The sequence below is a fragment of the Morchella importuna genome, assembly GCF_003444635.1.
Source record: "Morchella importuna strain M04M26 chromosome Unknown Morimp01GS018, whole genome shotgun sequence".
Taxonomy (NCBI): Eukaryota; Fungi; Ascomycota; class Pezizomycetes; order Pezizales; family Morchellaceae; genus Morchella; species Morchella importuna.
Genome location: NW_025763415.1, coordinates 800,800 through 818,100, shown reverse-complemented (window position 1 = coordinate 818,100; position 17,301 = coordinate 800,800). Strand labels below are relative to the sequence as shown.

Here is a 17,301-nt window from a genome sequence, read left to right as displayed (position 1 = left end):
TAGCAACCACCACAGCACCGTTGGTGAAGGGGTATCATAGTTGCCTTCCATGAGAATAGATAGCAACTGGGAAGGGTTCGAGTCCCTTACGGCGCATTCACTTTTTTCTTTCTTTTCACATTTGAATAAGGTAGACACTTTCATGATAATTAATTCCCACGATGTTATTCCTTTCGCTGCTCCTGCCATCTGGCTGGTTGACTGACTGACCGACTGACCTGACAAATCCCATAAAAACCCAACCCGTTCATTTCATTTCACTCGAGCTTATTCCATCTCATCCTTCACGCATTTTTTTTTACCCCATGCATCCCGGCCCAGTACAGAAAAAAGCGACCAACAATAAGAAGAAGAAGAGGAAGATAAGATACATACAATGGGAAAAAAAAAATAAAAAAATAAAGGGAAACAAAATGGGTATCCAAAAACCAAAAAAAACCAATCACCCTTTGCTTTTTCCCCCTCCGTTCTTTGGACTCGAGATACCCTCACTATTATACCTTACCCCCCAACCTCCATCCCCTCCCACACCCCCCCCCCCCCCCCGGGCAGACAACAATAGATTTAGTCAATCTAGAGTACAGAGAAAGAAGGGAAAAAAACTCCAGAATGAGATACCCCCGCTGTGCATATGTATAACGAAGAAGGAGAAGAGAAACCCGATAAGAATAGCTATGAAAAAGAAAATCTGCAAAAATGGGACAAGCAGAAAGGAGAAGAAGAGATGATAGTATCAGTACATGTAGTAGTAGTACATACTGGAAATATATGCTGCTATCTTCCACCGTATCGTTTTGTTAATATAAGGGACAAAAAAAAAAGAACCAGAAAAGAGTAAAATGGAGGTATCATAACAACAGAGAATAATAATATAAACCTCGCAAAACGCAAAGGAAGAGAAAAAAAAAACCAACCCCTCCCTTGCTCCCCCCAACATCATCCCCATCATATGCATACTACTCATAACAGCGGGCCATAGCCGCTCCCTACTCCTCTCCCATTTCACTCAACATCCTCGCTAGATCCCTCACTAGACCCCTCGCTGGATCCCTCGCTGGACCGCTTCAGGGACGCCTCAAATGAGCTCTCAATCGGCAAAGTAGTAGCCATGCTGGCATGCATATTATTCCCGCGTTCCGCATTCTCCGCCGCCTTCTCTCTGACGCCCGTGTCTTCGTCGCTTATCTCTTGCTCATACCTCGTGTGGCTGCCGATTGTAAACTCGCACCGAAAGGCGAGGAAATCGTTTTTATTACTCGAATCCCAGTAGAGGTGTATTACATCCCCATTATACACCCTTGCGATACCGTTCGTCCTCTTCTTCCTGCCGTTGAGGCGGCATCCGTTAGTTCCCCAGACCTTGATCCAAGCATTCATGTGTGTCTGCGGCCGCCAGCTGTTATCATCGGGTGGCTGGCAGGACAAGCCCGGTATGGCCAGCATCAGTCCGAGGTGTATCTTGGAGATCCGCGGGTCTGGGTGAGTGTGGGTGCAACTTGAGGAGCGGCCGATACGGATTATCTGTCGGTTCAGGAATATGGGTTTGTAGGGGACTGATCCTTCAATGGGCACAAGTTTTCCCCACGACATTTTAGGCTTGATGAAGTTCCTTGGCTCCAACTGGACATTCCATGGCTGGGACAGCGGGAGGTTGGGCTGGGATAACGGGAAGTTTTGCTGGGAGAATGGGTGATTTAGCGGTGAGAATTGAGGGTTTGGCTGAGATAGCGGGTAATCTCGTTGGGATAGCGGAAGGTTACATGGCTGGGATAATGGAAGATGGTTTTCATTATTCTGAGATGGTGGTGGTACCTGGGAACTCTCAGGAGCCCTCAATAACGAATATGGCGTAGAATAGACTACGGCTGGGTCATCGAAGGACGAGAAGTTGGAACCCTCTGCGGCGGGACTTTTCGCTGGAACCTGGTTTTGCCCGTTTGGCTGCTGCTGCTGCGGTACATTAGGTCCTCGACTTGGCTCTCCTAGGGCAGGTGAATATACTCTCAGCTTATCTACCAAAGCTGCGGCACCGGCAACGGAATCTTCCACGGCGCGAACTTGTGATCCTGGTACCGCTTGGCTAGCAAACTCGGCCTGCCTGTCATACACCGCAGGTGCCTCTTCGGATGTCGAGCCTTTGTTATCTGGAAGTCCCACGGAGGCGGTCAAATACATCGAAGCATTATCGTCGGGTGATTCACTAGAGCATCCCCTGATAGAAATATCTGGGGGAGGGTGAAACATCCTACTACCAACCTGAGACTCGGCATCGGCATTATCTACAGAGAGGAAAGAACCACCGATTGAATCATCCACCTGGTCCTTTCTCAGAGAGTGCATTGCTTGAAAGCTCATTTTTCGAACAGCACCAGAGAGGGCATCGTCTTCCAGTTTGGGAGGACTCTTTCCGTCAGATGCATCCTCATCTACATCCACAGAGTCCACCCATTTACCTGGAATTGATGATGGTATTTTGGTCCATTCCTCACGCTGTTTCTCCACCATGTGGTACCTATCACCTTCGTGGCATATTTCATCTTCTTGATCCTCCTCCATGCTGGATGATGAGCGTTCGCTCCCCATCTTTAGCCACTCATGATCCAAGGCCTCTGTCTCCATCATTCGGTTAATGGGATCGACCTGCAGTAACCTCCCCAGAAAATCTTTGACGACATCGCATCCCCGACCCAGAACCCTATCGAGATGTGCGGTATTCCTAAAGCCTTTCAAAATAGTTTTCAGCATGTCGTCCTGGTTCTTGCCTTCAAATGCTGGTTTTCCGGTTAGTAGCATATGTATGACGCAGCCAAGACTCCACATATCAACAGCCTCGCTGTATCGTCTTCTGACTTTTGCGCCGAGAGCATCTTCGCGCCCGGCGACTTCCCTAGGATTTCGTTTACGTTTGAAACTGCCCCCGCCGACCACCATTGCTGTTGCATAGCCCGGGTAGACCTCTGGCGCAAGGTAGAGCATTGTACCACAGAAGGTTTTCAAGAATGTTTCCTCACTTTGAATCATTTTGGCAAGACCGAAATCGGAAATCTTGACCATCAATGGCTCTTCAGAGGCTATGAGGATGTTGTCTGGCTTAAGATCTCGGTGTGAAATACGCATCGAGTGAACGTACTTGATACCATTCAGGACTTGGCGTGAAACCTCCTGGACCATATCTTCCGGCATGTACTCATTCCTCTTGAGATACTGGTTAAGATCACCCCCTCCTACATACTCCATGACGATATAGATGTGCGCTGCATCCTCAAAACAAGCGGAGCAGCTGACAATATTAGGCTAGTAAACAATCAGCATTGACGCTACATAATCTTAACAGCATGAATGCTCACGTGGTTCAACTTCTGCAAGATCTCTACTTCTTTCCTCATACCGGAAGTTTTCCCACCGTTGGCCTGGTTTGCAAAAGCTCGTTTCTGAATCATCTTGACCGCGAAAACTTCACCAGTCTTCTTGATGACAGCCCTCTTTACAGTTGCAAACGCTCCGGCGCCAATGATTTCCATAATCTTGTATGTATCACCTCCATCCCATCCAGGATCGGTTGTGATGGCTATTGAGCTATGCTTCTCGTTATCTTGCAGTGGTGGTGCCCCACGTCGAATGGCCGCGAGGTTTTTGTTGTTGCCCGGTGACGGTGGATACTTTTTATTGCCACGAAGATGAGGCAGTCTCGGCGTAGTTGGCAAAGGAGCTGGGCCGGGATCAATACCAAATGAGATGCCTGGCGTTCCCCCCGTAGAACAAATGCGGCTCCCAGATTGACTCGGAATCTTAACTAGAAATCTCATGATTTCTTCCCCTGGCGCCATATATATTACACTCCCAGCAAATAATGCATGTGTGTTGCCGTTCCCATGCCCTCCGTCAGGGGGATTCTTTCCGCCTAGCTTAACCCCATCCACCCACGTCCCATTCATCGAGAAATCCTCCAGCATTAGCACGCCCTTCGGGTTCTGAAAGATGCGGAAATGGGTGTTCGATATCCTCCGTGACATTTGCGTCTCCCCAATCACGATATCGCATCTATGTGGATTTCTACCAAACACAAATCCCAACATCGGATCCTTAGGTCCCGGCGATAACCGTAGCGCAATATCTAGTCCCACATCACTCTGTACCTGGCCGGGCGTTGCTAGCTGCGTAGCCGGCTCGTCCTCGTCCGCTCCGTTCGCTTCTGGTATTGCTGTGTCGCTGCTGTCACTTTGTTTCTTTAACTCACCTGGGACTTTCAATACGTGTGTGGGTTGCTGGCGTGATAGATGTTCCACAGCCGCACAGGCCTGGGTAGACGCCGGATGGAGGAGACATAAAACGCCAGTGTAATCAGTTGCGTTCGATGGTGGCTCACCCTCGTGGCCGGGGAGGGGCTGGGTTGCTTGTTGTGTCGCTTCCTCCTCCTCCATGCTGATATTGGTAGGGTACAGTTCTGTGATAGGTACGTAGATTATTGGGGAGGTACTGTGCTTATAACCTGGACGAGGGGCGACAATCGATAATCAGGCGGTAGCGATGGTATCAAGGTAGGCTGTGCGTGGGCGATGGCTAGGCAGAAGGATGTATGGAGAGGAATTGGGAGTGTAGCCGTCCCCCCTTGGTATGTAGATTGTTTCGTAGTATGTATGTATAAGACGTGTATGTAGTGTATCGTCTATCGTGCGTAGTGGTAAGCTAGTGAGTGAGGTTAAGTAAATATGAACTTACGACCACCAACACCGCACCCTACAAGCTCAATGCCTGAATTCCAAAACGCAGAACCAAAAAGAAAGGCACCGTCTAACTCGTAAACATGGGGAGATAAAGATTTGGAGCGTGCCGAGAAGCCCGTAGAACGATTGCGTTGCGCAGAGTAACGTCGAGAAATTCGGAGGGAAAGAAAGAGAGAGAGAAAAAAGATCGTTCACAACTCAAAGCTTCTTCTTCTGCCTTGGTGGTGAATGCTGAGGATCCTCCTTTTTTCTACACATACACGTCCAGGCTCGAGTCTAGGAATCAACAAGGCACAATAAGTAACCAGCACACGGGCGGGAGGGAGGAAGTGGAAGGGAAAAAATACGCGTGTGCGTGTGTGGGTGGGCGAGTACTTTTCTACTTCCCACGAAGAAGCTAACTCAATAACTAGGCAGCCGCGGAAGGAGCAGCGAAGTTGTTGCCAAGTATACCAGCAGGGTCCGGAGCTAACGCGTGCAATTATTCTCCGCTATAGCGGGGGTGTGGAGGAGGAGCTCGTATCTAGTGAGAATGAAGACCTGCCGGCCGTCGTTGAGATTTGGCAAGGGGGAGGAGGGGGGGGTGGAGGAGGAGGGGTGAGTTGGGAGGTGTGGAGGGGGAGGGAGAGACAGATAAGTAAGTAGACAGATATACAAGCGAGGCTCGGAGTGAGACTTAAGATCGAAAAGAGACGTGCACACTCAAGCTTCCTCAGTCAAGTCTGTGCTCTGCTATATGTAGAGCATACACACTCGCTAATCCAAGTGAGAACGAGTGGGGCCTCAAAACGCACGCAGCACATAAAACTTAAAAAACTTTTTATCAACCACCGCTCACCACCACCACACGCGAAAATCGATAATCAATTCACGTGTCCGCGCGTAAAGTGGTTTCTCAGACAACCAGGAGATGAGGAGAAGGGAAAGGGCGTGCGGACGGATCCGGGTTCCTATTCGTTTCCCCCTGCATTGTCGCGTAACTAATTCAGCAGTTGTGTGATTGATTTGTAAAAGAGGCAGGGCATGGTATTGGCAGGGCAGAGGGCGGGGTTAAGAAGGAAGGAAGGGGAGAGGGGGGGGGGGGGGGGAGAAGGAACGGGGGCAGCAGCTCTATGATGGTGCTTGTACTAAAGAGGAGCCCATACCAACTTTAGCAGAAAAACCAACACGGCAGATATGATGCAAGCTTCCGGTAAAGCAGTGCCCCAGGGACCAGGAACCCGTGCGAAACAAAAAAAAGCGAAAAGCGAAAAACAAAAACAAGGTAGGGCAGTTGGGGTGTGTGTGTGTGGTGCGAATGTGTGCGGTGAAACGATAGAAAGGAAAGTTGGGTTCTGGATATATATGTAGAGTGGTAATGTTATCGCTCGATCGGTGCGATACTCCAGGTGATGCTGAAGAATAAGAGCAGGATGAGTCAAACCGTTTTATGAGTGTTTGTAGCAGTAACAGTAGCAGTTCAATGATCATAATCTGGTGGTTATCATCGCCCGTTGTACTCATCTACCATCTCCAGCTCCGATGCAGATAAAAAGAAAACAGAAAAACAAGCAACCCAGATAGGGAAGACCAAGAATGCAAAATGTCCTCTCAAACCAGCCTGTTGAAAATGCCAATGCCAGGCCAGAAGGTCAGCAGCGAGATCGAAAGCGGAAAACATCACGAAGTGCTAACGCGTGGGGTGCAGGGATGGGGTTGAGCAATAGGATATTCCTCATCGCGTTAGAATGGGCTGCATCTCGTGACAGGGATGTTTTACAGCAATCGAGTGGTCTCTGTACTGCACTTTGAGGTGCGCGCACCAGAGTAGAGATTTGAGTCCATATGTACCGATCAAACAGTCTTGCCTCGGCCGCGGAGGAGAGAAAGGGTCTGTTCATTGGGTGCTATTAACAAATTGTAGTATGAGTCCTCTTATTCGGTGAAACAAAGCAGAGGGTTGGGGGGGAAGCAGCATCGTCATGATGATATATACCCATTGGCTAGATATCTGAGAACGTCCTCCGAATGATAAATGGTGATGTAAGCCAAACAGACAAACACTTTGTTTTTGTTTTTCCCACTCACACCTGCGTTATCAGCCAATCCATCCTCCCTTCCCTTCCACACACCTTCCATATTTCACGTCTCCCACCTCCCGAAGAGAGGCGAAGGGCAGAGTAAATGGAAAGGGGCGGGGGAGGGAAGAGAGATGCCGAAATTACATGTAGCGATCGAAGAATCAAATATGTGCTTCTATTCTTCCTTCCCTTCCTCTCACTTCTCTCTCCCTACCTATTACGTGACAGCTCGTCCCATCCCACTCTACCTCGTGTATCTGTACTTCTATCTACCTGACCGTGCATACATAGCTAGCTTCGTTTGTCGAAAAAGAATTTTTGACGATCGACAGAACCACGAATCGAACCCTTGTCGCAACCACATAACAAGCTGTTGCGGGAAAGGGAAGAAAAAACGCTCGGGACACGTGCCAAGGAAATACATGTATCTTGCAGTTGCCTCGCGTCATACCTAGCCTTATTCCAAGAGGGAACGACAGCTCAACACATTTGCAGGCCCCCCTTCCTCCTGGCAGTGGTTGAAGCAAGTTGCAACCAAAGTTAACGCCTCCACAACGGACCCCCCTAACCTGCATAGTAACCACATCCACTGCCACCACAATCACAACCTCCCCCCCCCCCCCACAAGAACCCCCTCCTCCTCCGTCTGTCTTCCCCTTAACCCCTCCACAACATACAGCAACCTGCTTGACTTTTTTTTAAAGTTTTCTTTTCGGTTGTCTTTCGGCTGTCTTCCCTCCGCCTCCGCTGTCACCCTGTCTGGTCGTAGTCTGCCCGTCCCCACCTCTACCAATACAACCATCTACCACTACCACCTACCACAACCCTCTACCTGGCCCCACAACCACACCACTGCCGCATAGTAACAACTATCAACCACTGCTGTCCTCCCCAAAAAGCACTTTTCTAAACCCCTCCATGCCGCCTTCACACTCCACCACCTCAACCATCCCCGCTACCACTACACCGGGTCATCCTTCTACTACTACTCCTAGCCCATGTAGCTCTCTACAACAACAACCAAAACCACAACAACAATCTAACACCACTGCTACCGCGGTTCCAGCAACGTCCTCACTCCTTCTAGGGGCCTTCCAAACCCCAGCCCTACCAATGCATCCTCCATCCCCCGCGCCCCCTCCCCCGCCCTCCAGACACACACACCCCCCAGCAATGCCGATGATCTAGACCCATCTCCCGCATACTCTCCGCTGTCCACTCCAGCCCAGACCCCAAGACCTCCACCATCGCCGCCCATGGCTCCTATCGACGCACCACTTGCGCCTTCACGCGCCCCCTCCAATCATGTTGATATCGCCGGCGCAGGCGCCACACCAACTAGAGCCACAGCGCAGACCACAACGCCTGTGGCGACTCCCCCTATTGCGTCATCCACATCCACGTCTGCGTCCGCGTCTACATCTGCTGCGGCAACATCGACAAACACAGACTCCATTGCGCTCAGAAGCACTCTCCGCCTGCTGATGCTACAGCGCGAGCGCGCGCGCAATGATATTCAGACCCTCGAAGAGCTGCGTCTGCAGGCGCTCGACAAGCCCGTCGAATTCATCGAGTATATCCAGGAGCTCGCCGCCGCTGGGCACCCCACATCCTCATCCTCGTCTTCAGACGAGGAGTCCACTAGTAAATCCGCAAAATCTGCTAATCCCGGTACCACACCAGCGACCAGGAAGCGCAACGGAAAGCGCGCCGCCTTTGCAGCAACAAAGGACTTGCCAAAGCCGCAAGAGATCTACCGCTGCCCAACAATCGAGTGGCAGAAGTACCACGTTCTCGGCGCGCCTCTCGAAAAACTCGTTGAAGAGCAGCAACGGCGACCCATGGTGGTTCCGCAGCAGATGCAGACCGGAGGGATCTTGGGCGTTGGCGCCGAGTTTGGCGAGAAGATCTCTGGCGACGGGGGCGTTATGAAGGGGCGTATGAGGCTCTTTGATGGCGTCTCACAGCGCGGTGGCGTTGTGGGAAGATAAAAAAAGGACTACAAGAGAGAGAAAGAGACAGGGCCGAAATAGGGAGATGGAAAAGGGTCTTATAGAGGGGATATGTTTTTAGTAGGGAAACCGGGGAAGAAGGGGGAAAGTTAGTTAGATGTTGGTCGTTGCAGGATGATGACGATTTTCTTTTTCTCTCTCCCGGATTTGCTGGCTTTTTTAAAACTCTTTTCTTGCGAGTCGTTTCTGCTGGTTCTTTTTACCTTCTTGCCGTCTCCTTCTCCTTCTTGATTCCTTGCCTGTTTCTGTCTGGTCTCTTTCTCTCTCTCTCTCCCGATCAACCATTCATCATTATCTTCCTGTTGCTGTTTTTCATGTTTCCGTTTCTTTCACAAATGGCTGAGATGGAAGAGAAGGATGAGGAGTGATCGGGAGGGAGAAGAGTAGTACCTACGAGATTACAAGTGCAAATTCGAACAAACAAATCATCAAAAAAAATACAATACCCTTCATGTGCATTTCCCCCCTTTTTTTGTTTCCCCTTTTTCTCCTTTCATATCAGTATTGCTGCGAGCGAAAAAAAATATACCCAACTTAGAGAGATCAATGTTATCCCCTACACATAAGGGCTATGGAGTTTAGTTTTTAGGTTTTTTTCTTACACCTCTTCCCCGCACTTAGATACCCATAATGTACATATCACTAGCTATAATCAAGTCGAGCACCTACATAAGTTCTCCCCCTCCGGTCTTGCTGTCCTATCCACGTAGCTCCATACACACATCACACCAAGCACCAAGAATCACCAAGCGTCAAGCGTCAAGAGTAAGCCAAAAGAAAAGTAAAGTGGCACATCTAGCGCCGGGAACGAAAATCTGGGGTCGAATACCCCGCTTGTCTTTTTTTTGCACCCCGCTTTCACATGGCGGGGCACGCACGGGTGGTCAAAGGAAAGGAGAAGAAAAAAAAAGGCTTGTGTGCAAATCAGATCGATTGCCAGCCAGGATCGGTCGTGGGGCTTGGCAGGGTGCGCGGCGTCTAGAAGTCTTCCGCTTTTGGTGATGGCAGCAGGCAGCAGGCTCGACGGTGTGGACAGTTGTCTGCAGTGGGCCGTTTCGTCTATCGTCTATCGTCCCTCGACCTCCCCTCACAAAGCTTTACTTTGAATACTGACAGATTCATCGGATGAAACTCAGGATGCGAATGATCGCGCCTGATGGAACACTAGCCATCCGCTTCATTTCATTACTGAGGGCGCACACCTACATAAAGCCCCAGCGACCGGCGATCAACCAGCGTGAGCTTGGGGAGCCATGGCCTCGTTCTAGTGACCGGGATCCATGCATAGTCACAGTTAAGGTCACCATACCTGCGCGGGGATATGATTATGATGGGCCAAGAACATGATTTGGCGGTCTGCTGATAACCTCGTCACATGGCATTGGTGTCTGTTGGTCGCCTTGATTAAGGAGGCAGTCTACTAGTAGCTACGGGACGGAGAGGGGAATGTCAAGCGTTATGATATTTCCGATAATTATTTGCCTAGCGTTTGGATTATTACACACCGTCACGTGCAGCAGTACTCAAACGAGTGCTTGGTGGTGACCCGGAGAAGAGTGGTGGAAACGCTTCTTTCGTGGAATTGTGGTTTGGTTCCAGACGGGTTAGCTGTGTTGCTTGGCACCAGCTACTTGTTGACAAAACAAGGACCGTATTGCCTACCGGGGTAGCCAGTTGGTGGTACTAAAGGGCCATATGTTTTTGGCAGTCAGTAGGTAGGTATTATTCTATATGTTTATCTGCGCGGTAATATTTTTGCACCTATAAGTAAGCATAAACTGTGTACAGAACTTGATCGGCTCGGTTTTGCGGCTTTTGGCTTTTAAGGTTGGACTCCTTAACTTTCCGAGATATATCAGTAGGCACAAGTATGGAGGTCAACCCAGAACTCTATTATGGATATGATGTCTTCAGCTGTTGGGATATCCTCCTGGATGGTTTCCGTACTCAGCACGGAAAGCCAAGATCCGTTTTGCGTGTTATCAAAGAACAGGAGGCGTCTTGTTAAACAGTGCAACAAAGAAATCCTCAGACTCATGCAAAACCACATATTTGGATATAAAGTCTAGTCTACCCACTTGGTATCTTTCAGCACCTTTAGCTCTTCAAATCTGTTGTTCGCCTATATTTCAAGGCATTTTGGGAGTCCAAACTTTCCGGTTGATATAATCATTGACTCTGGCAATCCAACATGCCTAATGATAACACTAACACAACAAGCTCTTCAAGACCTAGCCCGCCTCGCAATGGCTTGGAGAAACCTAGAAACCCCGCCCTCAACCTCACCGAGCTATTAAAGCAGGCATCTGCCATCCTCTCCAAGCGATGGACCCGCATCGTAAAGATTCCCGGCGGAACCAACCACGAGCTTTACACCCTCTTCTTTGAGGCCCCCTCCGCACCTGGAAAGGGCCCACCCCCAACCGAATGGAGCTGCATAGCCCGCTTCCCCCGACACGACACCGACAAGACGCTCGCCATGCTCAAAAGCGAGCTAACAACGATGCGCCACGTCGCCGCAAAAACCGTAATCCCAATCCCCAAAATTTACCACTCGGACCAGGACCCAGCAAACAAGGTTGGTGCTCCCTACATGCTGCTCGAGCACCTTCCCGGGCGGAACTTGCACGATGTCTGGCACGACCCCGCAACAACCTTCGCCCATAAACAGTCAATTGTCACACAGGTCACCGGCATCCTCGCACAGCTCTCCATGCTCCAATTCCAGCAGATTGGAAGCCTTGTCTCATCCCCCGACACAAACGGGGGCGGCATCACTGTCGGCCCCCTCCTCGACACATGCTACGAATCGAAGAGCTGTGGCCCCTTCGACACCACGTTGGCATATTTGACGTCGTACATGCCGCCCGAGGCCGAGATCGGCGCCGACTCTATCCTCCAGTTCCTGTTCCGCCACATCCGACACCGCCTCGAGGATTACCTCTCGCGGCACGCTAACGAATCGCACATCGCCGCACCGTTCCGCCTCATCCATGGGAACCTCACATCGCCGAACATGCTGTTCGTGCCGGGGGCGTCTCCCAGGTCGGCGCCGAAGTTGTCGGGAGTCATCGATTGGGAAGATGCGTATGTGGGCCCGCTGTACAACCTCTACGAGTATCCGCTCTTCCTTCACGACAGCGAATCGTACCCGGAGCACCAAGGGGAGAACGAGCGGCTGAGGGCGCATTTCGTGAGGGCACTGGTGGAGCAGTGGGGGAAGGGTGGGGTCGACGCGGAGGTGGCGGAAAAGTGCATGAAGGAGAAATGCCATCTGCTGAATCGGTTCATGTGGGTGTTTATGTATGCGGGTGATAATGGGCTGGAGGAGGCCGAGAGGTACATGATGGACATGAGGAAGGGCAAGGGGAAGGCATATTCGTGGAGTAGTGCGGGGACTTGATGCGCGCGCGCGCGTGTGTGTGTGTGTGTGTGTGTGTGTGTGTGTGCGGTTGGGGTTTTCTGTAGGAATCGTTTTTGTTTTTATTAATGAAAATCGATTCATTAACTATTATTACATCTTCATGAAAAGTCACTCGCAGGTTTATAACCTCCCAACCCAAATTGCTTCCTGATCGCGGAAAAAATATATCATAGTTACATATTAGTTCAAAGAGATAATCTCTTCCCCAAGTTTCGAAAAATTAGCCCCGGTACCTCCCATCTAGTATCATATCTCAATCTCATATGAGAATTTCCCCTTCCCAACACCTAGCCTATCCTCCACCATCCCACTAACCAGATCCCACTAACTAGATCCGTAAACCACCCAATCAAAAAATCCTTCCCATTTTACGTAAAACCGCCATGACAACACTAATTTCCGAGTGATAATCCATGGCCCCAATCCCACTTTGGGGATGTCGTCCAGCCACTAAACGTCTCCACGGAATTGGGGGGGGGGGGGGGGCGCGGGGTTCGGTGTGGCACCTTTTGCGACTGTAAGAAACCGGCTGTTTTCCACAGAGAACCATACCTTTCCGTATGTCGATTCCCCCCCCCCCCCCCCCCCCCGCGGGAACATTCTGATGTCACTTTTGAGATTATTGGTCGTTAATCATGAACTCTGCGAGCGAAGGCCCCTGGCCTCTAGCATGTAACCACCACGAGAGAGGCGAATATAAGGAAAAAGCGACAGCCATCTACAACATGGCCCATCCATTTCATCTGGCATACTTATTGTGTACTGTGTACCGCTACGGCACTGACAAAGATTGAACACCAAGCTACCGCAGATCGTCACCAAGGTACATACATGCCACGATCGATCGATTAGTCTCCCGGTATTTCTCGGAGGTAGAAATGAGATTCATATACTTCATGAATGCGCACTTTTATATTTCAGACAAGACAGATCATGGTCGCATGAGATCGCACCAAAAGCCCAAGAAAAGCGGTTTATGATATAGCTTAAGATGGAAGGAGAAATAAAAAAAGAATAAGAATGTAGCCAGTCCTCTCCCACAGCCCACAGCCCACCAAAATATAATGCATGATATAAAGAATAAAAACTGGAAGAGAAAAAGAAAAAAATCTCAATTTATCAGTTATCAAGTATGCCTAGTAAAATAGACGGCACCTATCCGCTAAGCCCACCTGTTCTCGAGGACGTCCAAGTCCAACATCTCTTTCGGGCCCAATTTCTTCCCGAACAACCACTCAGAAGTCGAAATCCTTCCTATAGCAACACACCACGTTAGCTCTCTTCCTCCCCCATCACGCGATCTTGTAGAATCATCATACCTGAACACATCAATGTCCATTCCGTTCGTCACCAAATCCGCCAGGTCTCTCCTTCCCATCTGGCTAAATACTCTCCTAAGGGTATCAAATAGGTTTGTGCTCTGGTTCTGCACAATCCTTCCGGGGTCTAACCCAATGCTTCCGGCGTCTTGTCTTGCTTTCTCCTCGGCGACCTTGTGCATTGCCAGCGCGCCTAGCAGATGCTCAGCGGCTTGTTCGTAGCAGCCAATGTTTATACAGGAAACACCGAGATTATAACGGGCACGAACAAAATTAGGGTTGATGGTCAGGGCACGCTCGTATGCATTGATGGCCTCCTCCGAACGTCCACTATTTGCCAGGGTGGCACCGAGCCTGTTCCAAAGGAGATGCTCGGGGGACGACGAGCCGGTAGAGGTGGAAGTTAGTGCGGCAGAGAAGCAGTCAACGGCTTTGTCATATTCCTCAGCGCCGTAAAACAAAACCCCGAGACCAACTTGGACATCAGAGTCCATTGCGGTGCCCTCTGGTGAAAGCTGGGCTGCCTGGATAAATAGGTCCGTGACACGGTCGTGGATAGCTTGTCTATCGAGAGTCGAATCGGGTGCTGGAGGAGCTTGTTCTGCGATTTTGGGATATTTAGTGGCAAGCCAACGTTCAAGGGTGGAGTAAGCCGTAGTGTCGTATCCTTCATTCGTGTATGAAACTGCCAAGCCCATAAGAGCACCAAGATTGCTATCATCGAGCTTCAATGCAGCTTCCAACGCACGAATCGCAGGAGTCTCCTTCTCGTTTGCAGCTTGACAACCACCGAGCTCAGTCCAAGCCTCCTTATGCTTGGGATCCTTTTGTACTGCGGCCTCGAAAGCAAGGGCTGCTAGTGATAGGTTGCCTCCGGCTTCCATCAGCCTCTTACCCTCCGCGAAGGGGTCCTCGTGAGTCAAGTACGGGTTATCAGGTTCAAAGAGGTATTCTCCCAGCCGGGGCATGGAATTTGTCGCCGAAGCCTCCGGAGACCATGGAGTATTAGCATCAAACTCGGCCCATTCCAAGCCAGAATCTACAGGTGCGCCGCCCTCTGCCTGGATACCCTCCCATACTGACTGAAAATCGCCAAACATTGTCTCGGTTTGCGAATTCAATTCCGCATCAATGTCTTTATTTGCCTGCTCGTCCGTATCCAACGTCTTGTTTACGTTTTCCATCTCTTGGAACTGGGCCTCCCAGTTTTCATCCGTAAGCTCCACAACCTGCTTACCCTTCCCTTTCAGATCTTGTTGGTGGTGCATCTGGGGAGCCGGGGATGTGTGCTGTACATAGCCGGTAAATGGCATACCATTGTTAAAGCGACTGTAGCCCTGGAAAGTCTGTGGGCGATAGTACGTTTGTGGTTGTGCCTGCATCGGTGCCGGGGAAGCCATGCGGATATCTCCTTGCGGCGACTGCGACTGGAAATGAGCGAACTCGGCAGGATTAAATTCAGGAGACTTCTGACGAAAGGCAGCCTCCATCAAAGCTTGATCCTGCGGCATCATCCCCTGTGGACCGAACTCAGCCGCCCACGGTTGACCAGCAGCCTGGGGAGCATGCTGGAGGTTCTGGATTTCCTGTCGCATAGAGTCAAAAGCGAACGGAGAACCGCTCTGTTGCTGGTTGTAGAATTCATCCATCATCTAAAAAGACCATCATTATTAGCATGCCTTACCATACTCGTGGGTGTTTCCATCCAATAATTGATGTTTTTTGAAAAAATCACGAAGCTGACAAATCGAAAACGAACCTGCTTGTCGGCCCCAGCTATCTCACCTCCCATAGTCCTCATACCACCCATTCCAGGAGCCGCCCGGCCATCAGCTGGGCGATCTCGCTGGAGAGATTTGTCCTCGCTGACATGTTTCGTGAACTGAGCTAGGGGGTTGCGTCCAGTAGAGCATTCTGCCCCACCGAGGAAAGACATATCTTGAGAGAGCTTCGTAGAATGTGCAATCCGGGGAAGGTGGTTTAATGAAGAGGGGTGGAATGTAGCGGGGTAGGTGGTAACGCGGGGGGAAGAAGAAACTATGTAGAGAAAGAGGAGGAGTAGGAGGAGTAGGAGGAGGAGGAGGAGGAGTGTTGCCACGAGCTGTACATCACCGTGCGCTGTTCGGTGTTTCTGTCTGCTTGACTGGCTGGCTAGTTGGGGGGTGGTTGCAGAGCGGGTGTGTTGGCCGAGGCCCGTTAGTAAGCCGACTAGAAATCTGATTGACTGATCCGAGGTCGCGCACGGGTTGTTGCTATGAGGGCGAAGACTCGCAGGGGAAAGTGGCTCAGCCTGAGAGAAGGTGCGTCCTGTCCATGGTCCACTGAAGGTCAACTTGAGAACGTAACCCACAGGGGATATCCAGGGAAAGGGGACACCCAATCGTACAATTCCACCCGTCCCGCCCCCCTTCCCCTCCCCGCCACTGCCCCGCTCTCTTTCAGCTGCTAAGGTCAAAAATCACCACGACCATCACCAACAACAATCAGGGTCCAATGCTTATTCACGTTTAGTTACCTACTGCCTCCCCAACCATGCATCACCAGTCACCAGCATAGATAGAGTAGCGCTCAAACAAACGGGAAACATTCTGACGGCCCCAGGAGAAATCATGAGTACTGCAGGCACCCGTCTACTATTCCAGCCACTCACTTATCAACACCTTGCACCCATAATCAACTCGAAATAACCAGCGGCCTTTAATCTCACACCATTATCTTCGTCTACAAACTTCCAGTTAAAGTGAAGAATATACAACACTGCGGATATCAGGGTTTGCATAGTCGCGAACCATAGCATAACCAGGCCCACAAAAGCAGAAATCTCTCCAAATACCGTGGTTAAATCGCTGCTTAGCACCCCAATCAATTCTACTCAAACGATATTAGCAGGGCTCGGTTTGAGAAGAGAAAAAGAAAAGAAATAAGAAAAAGATATCGATATTTCGGACCCTTGAAAGTCTTAAAGAAAATGAATAGTGATAACGTTGATTTCCGCTCTTGTAGAAACATTGAGAAATTCCTACCTATGTAGCTCTCAGAAGTGCATGCATACCTACATGTACTACTATGTTCTATGTACCAGTAAAATGACACCATACTATATCGTACTACCGTTATTGGGTCTCGCCCTAAAACCAATCCTAATAACCAACATCATTTTCAGGGTTTCACGTCAAAAGAAAATACAGGGTGCAGGATCCCGCTGTTAGAGCTTGCTGGGTCGAGTGAGATCAAATGACCCGCAGGAGCAGGCGGGGTGAGTTTATTTGGAGGATGAACTGGAATATTCCGTTAGTTTCGTGCACATACACACTATACCTTTTTAAAAGGGATCTTCTATTCAGGAGTGTATGGAAGTTCTCTTAGCTTTAATTATCTCGGGGTGGATAGTGGAAGCCGACGACAGTTTTATTTATGAGTATGATTTAGAGTATTGAGATCGATCCCAATAGGCTTCTGTTTGTAGTGGTCAATGATTGTATTTACATACCCCGACAAATTCCATCAGCCTCATCAACCTCAACAATGCTATCAAGCAGAAAAGCAGCCTAACGGGAAGGCAAAGCTTATCCCTTTCTACTCGCAGATGCCACTCCATTTATTTTAGTAGCGACATTAGGAATAAGCAATGCGCATTGGTATCGTTCATCTAAAAGCCGTATAAATGTGCTTCAATTTTATCTGATAGCTTCCTAAGTAAATATCGCACCTTCACCTCGGTTCGGGTGCTTTCACTTTCGCTCTTAACTACGGTTAGAAACC

At 49.8% G+C, this 17,301-nt stretch overlaps 5 protein-coding genes across 5 annotated transcripts; 2 read left to right on the top strand and 3 right to left on the bottom strand.

Annotated features, from left to right (window-relative positions):
- Positions 1–1,002: 1,002 nt before the first annotated feature.
- On the bottom strand, positions 1,003–4,421 carry LAJ45_06378 (uncharacterized protein; the record flags this gene model as incomplete). Its single annotated transcript, XM_046115942.1, has 4 exons — positions 1,003–1,677; positions 1,813–1,950; positions 2,002–3,294; positions 3,348–4,421. The coding sequence occupies 4 exons, from the start codon at positions 4,419–4,421 to the stop codon at positions 1,003–1,005; spliced, it is 3,180 nt and encodes a 1,059-aa protein (XP_045971051.1).
- Positions 4,422–4,514: 93 nt separating this feature from the next.
- LAJ45_06377 (uncharacterized protein) lies at positions 4,515–5,694 on the bottom strand (the record flags this gene model as incomplete). The annotated part of the gene is made up of 5 exons (XM_046115941.1): positions 4,515–4,666; positions 4,720–4,791; positions 4,985–5,000; positions 5,100–5,103; positions 5,663–5,694. 5 exons carry the CDS (start codon positions 5,692–5,694, stop codon positions 4,515–4,517), a joined length of 276 nt encoding a protein of 91 aa, XP_045971050.1.
- A 2,346-nt stretch (positions 5,695–8,040) lies between these two features.
- LAJ45_06376 (uncharacterized protein) lies at positions 8,041–8,775 on the top strand (the record flags this gene model as incomplete). The annotated part of the gene is made up of 1 exon (XM_046115940.1): positions 8,041–8,775. One exon carries the CDS (start codon positions 8,041–8,043, stop codon positions 8,773–8,775), a length of 735 nt encoding a protein of 244 aa, XP_045971049.1.
- A 2,212-nt stretch (positions 8,776–10,987) lies between these two features.
- Positions 10,988–12,199, top strand: LAJ45_06375 (uncharacterized protein; the record flags this gene model as incomplete). Its single annotated transcript, XM_046115939.1, has 1 exon — positions 10,988–12,199. The coding sequence occupies one exon, from the start codon at positions 10,988–10,990 to the stop codon at positions 12,197–12,199; it is 1,212 nt and encodes a 403-aa protein (XP_045971048.1).
- Positions 12,200–13,455: 1,256 nt separating this feature from the next.
- Positions 13,456–15,475, bottom strand: LAJ45_06374 (uncharacterized protein; the record flags this gene model as incomplete). Its single annotated transcript, XM_046115938.1, has 3 exons — positions 13,456–13,474; positions 13,540–15,191; positions 15,299–15,475. 3 exons carry the CDS (start codon positions 15,473–15,475, stop codon positions 13,456–13,458), a joined length of 1,848 nt encoding a protein of 615 aa, XP_045971047.1.
- Between the last annotated feature and the right edge of the window lie 1,826 nt (positions 15,476–17,301).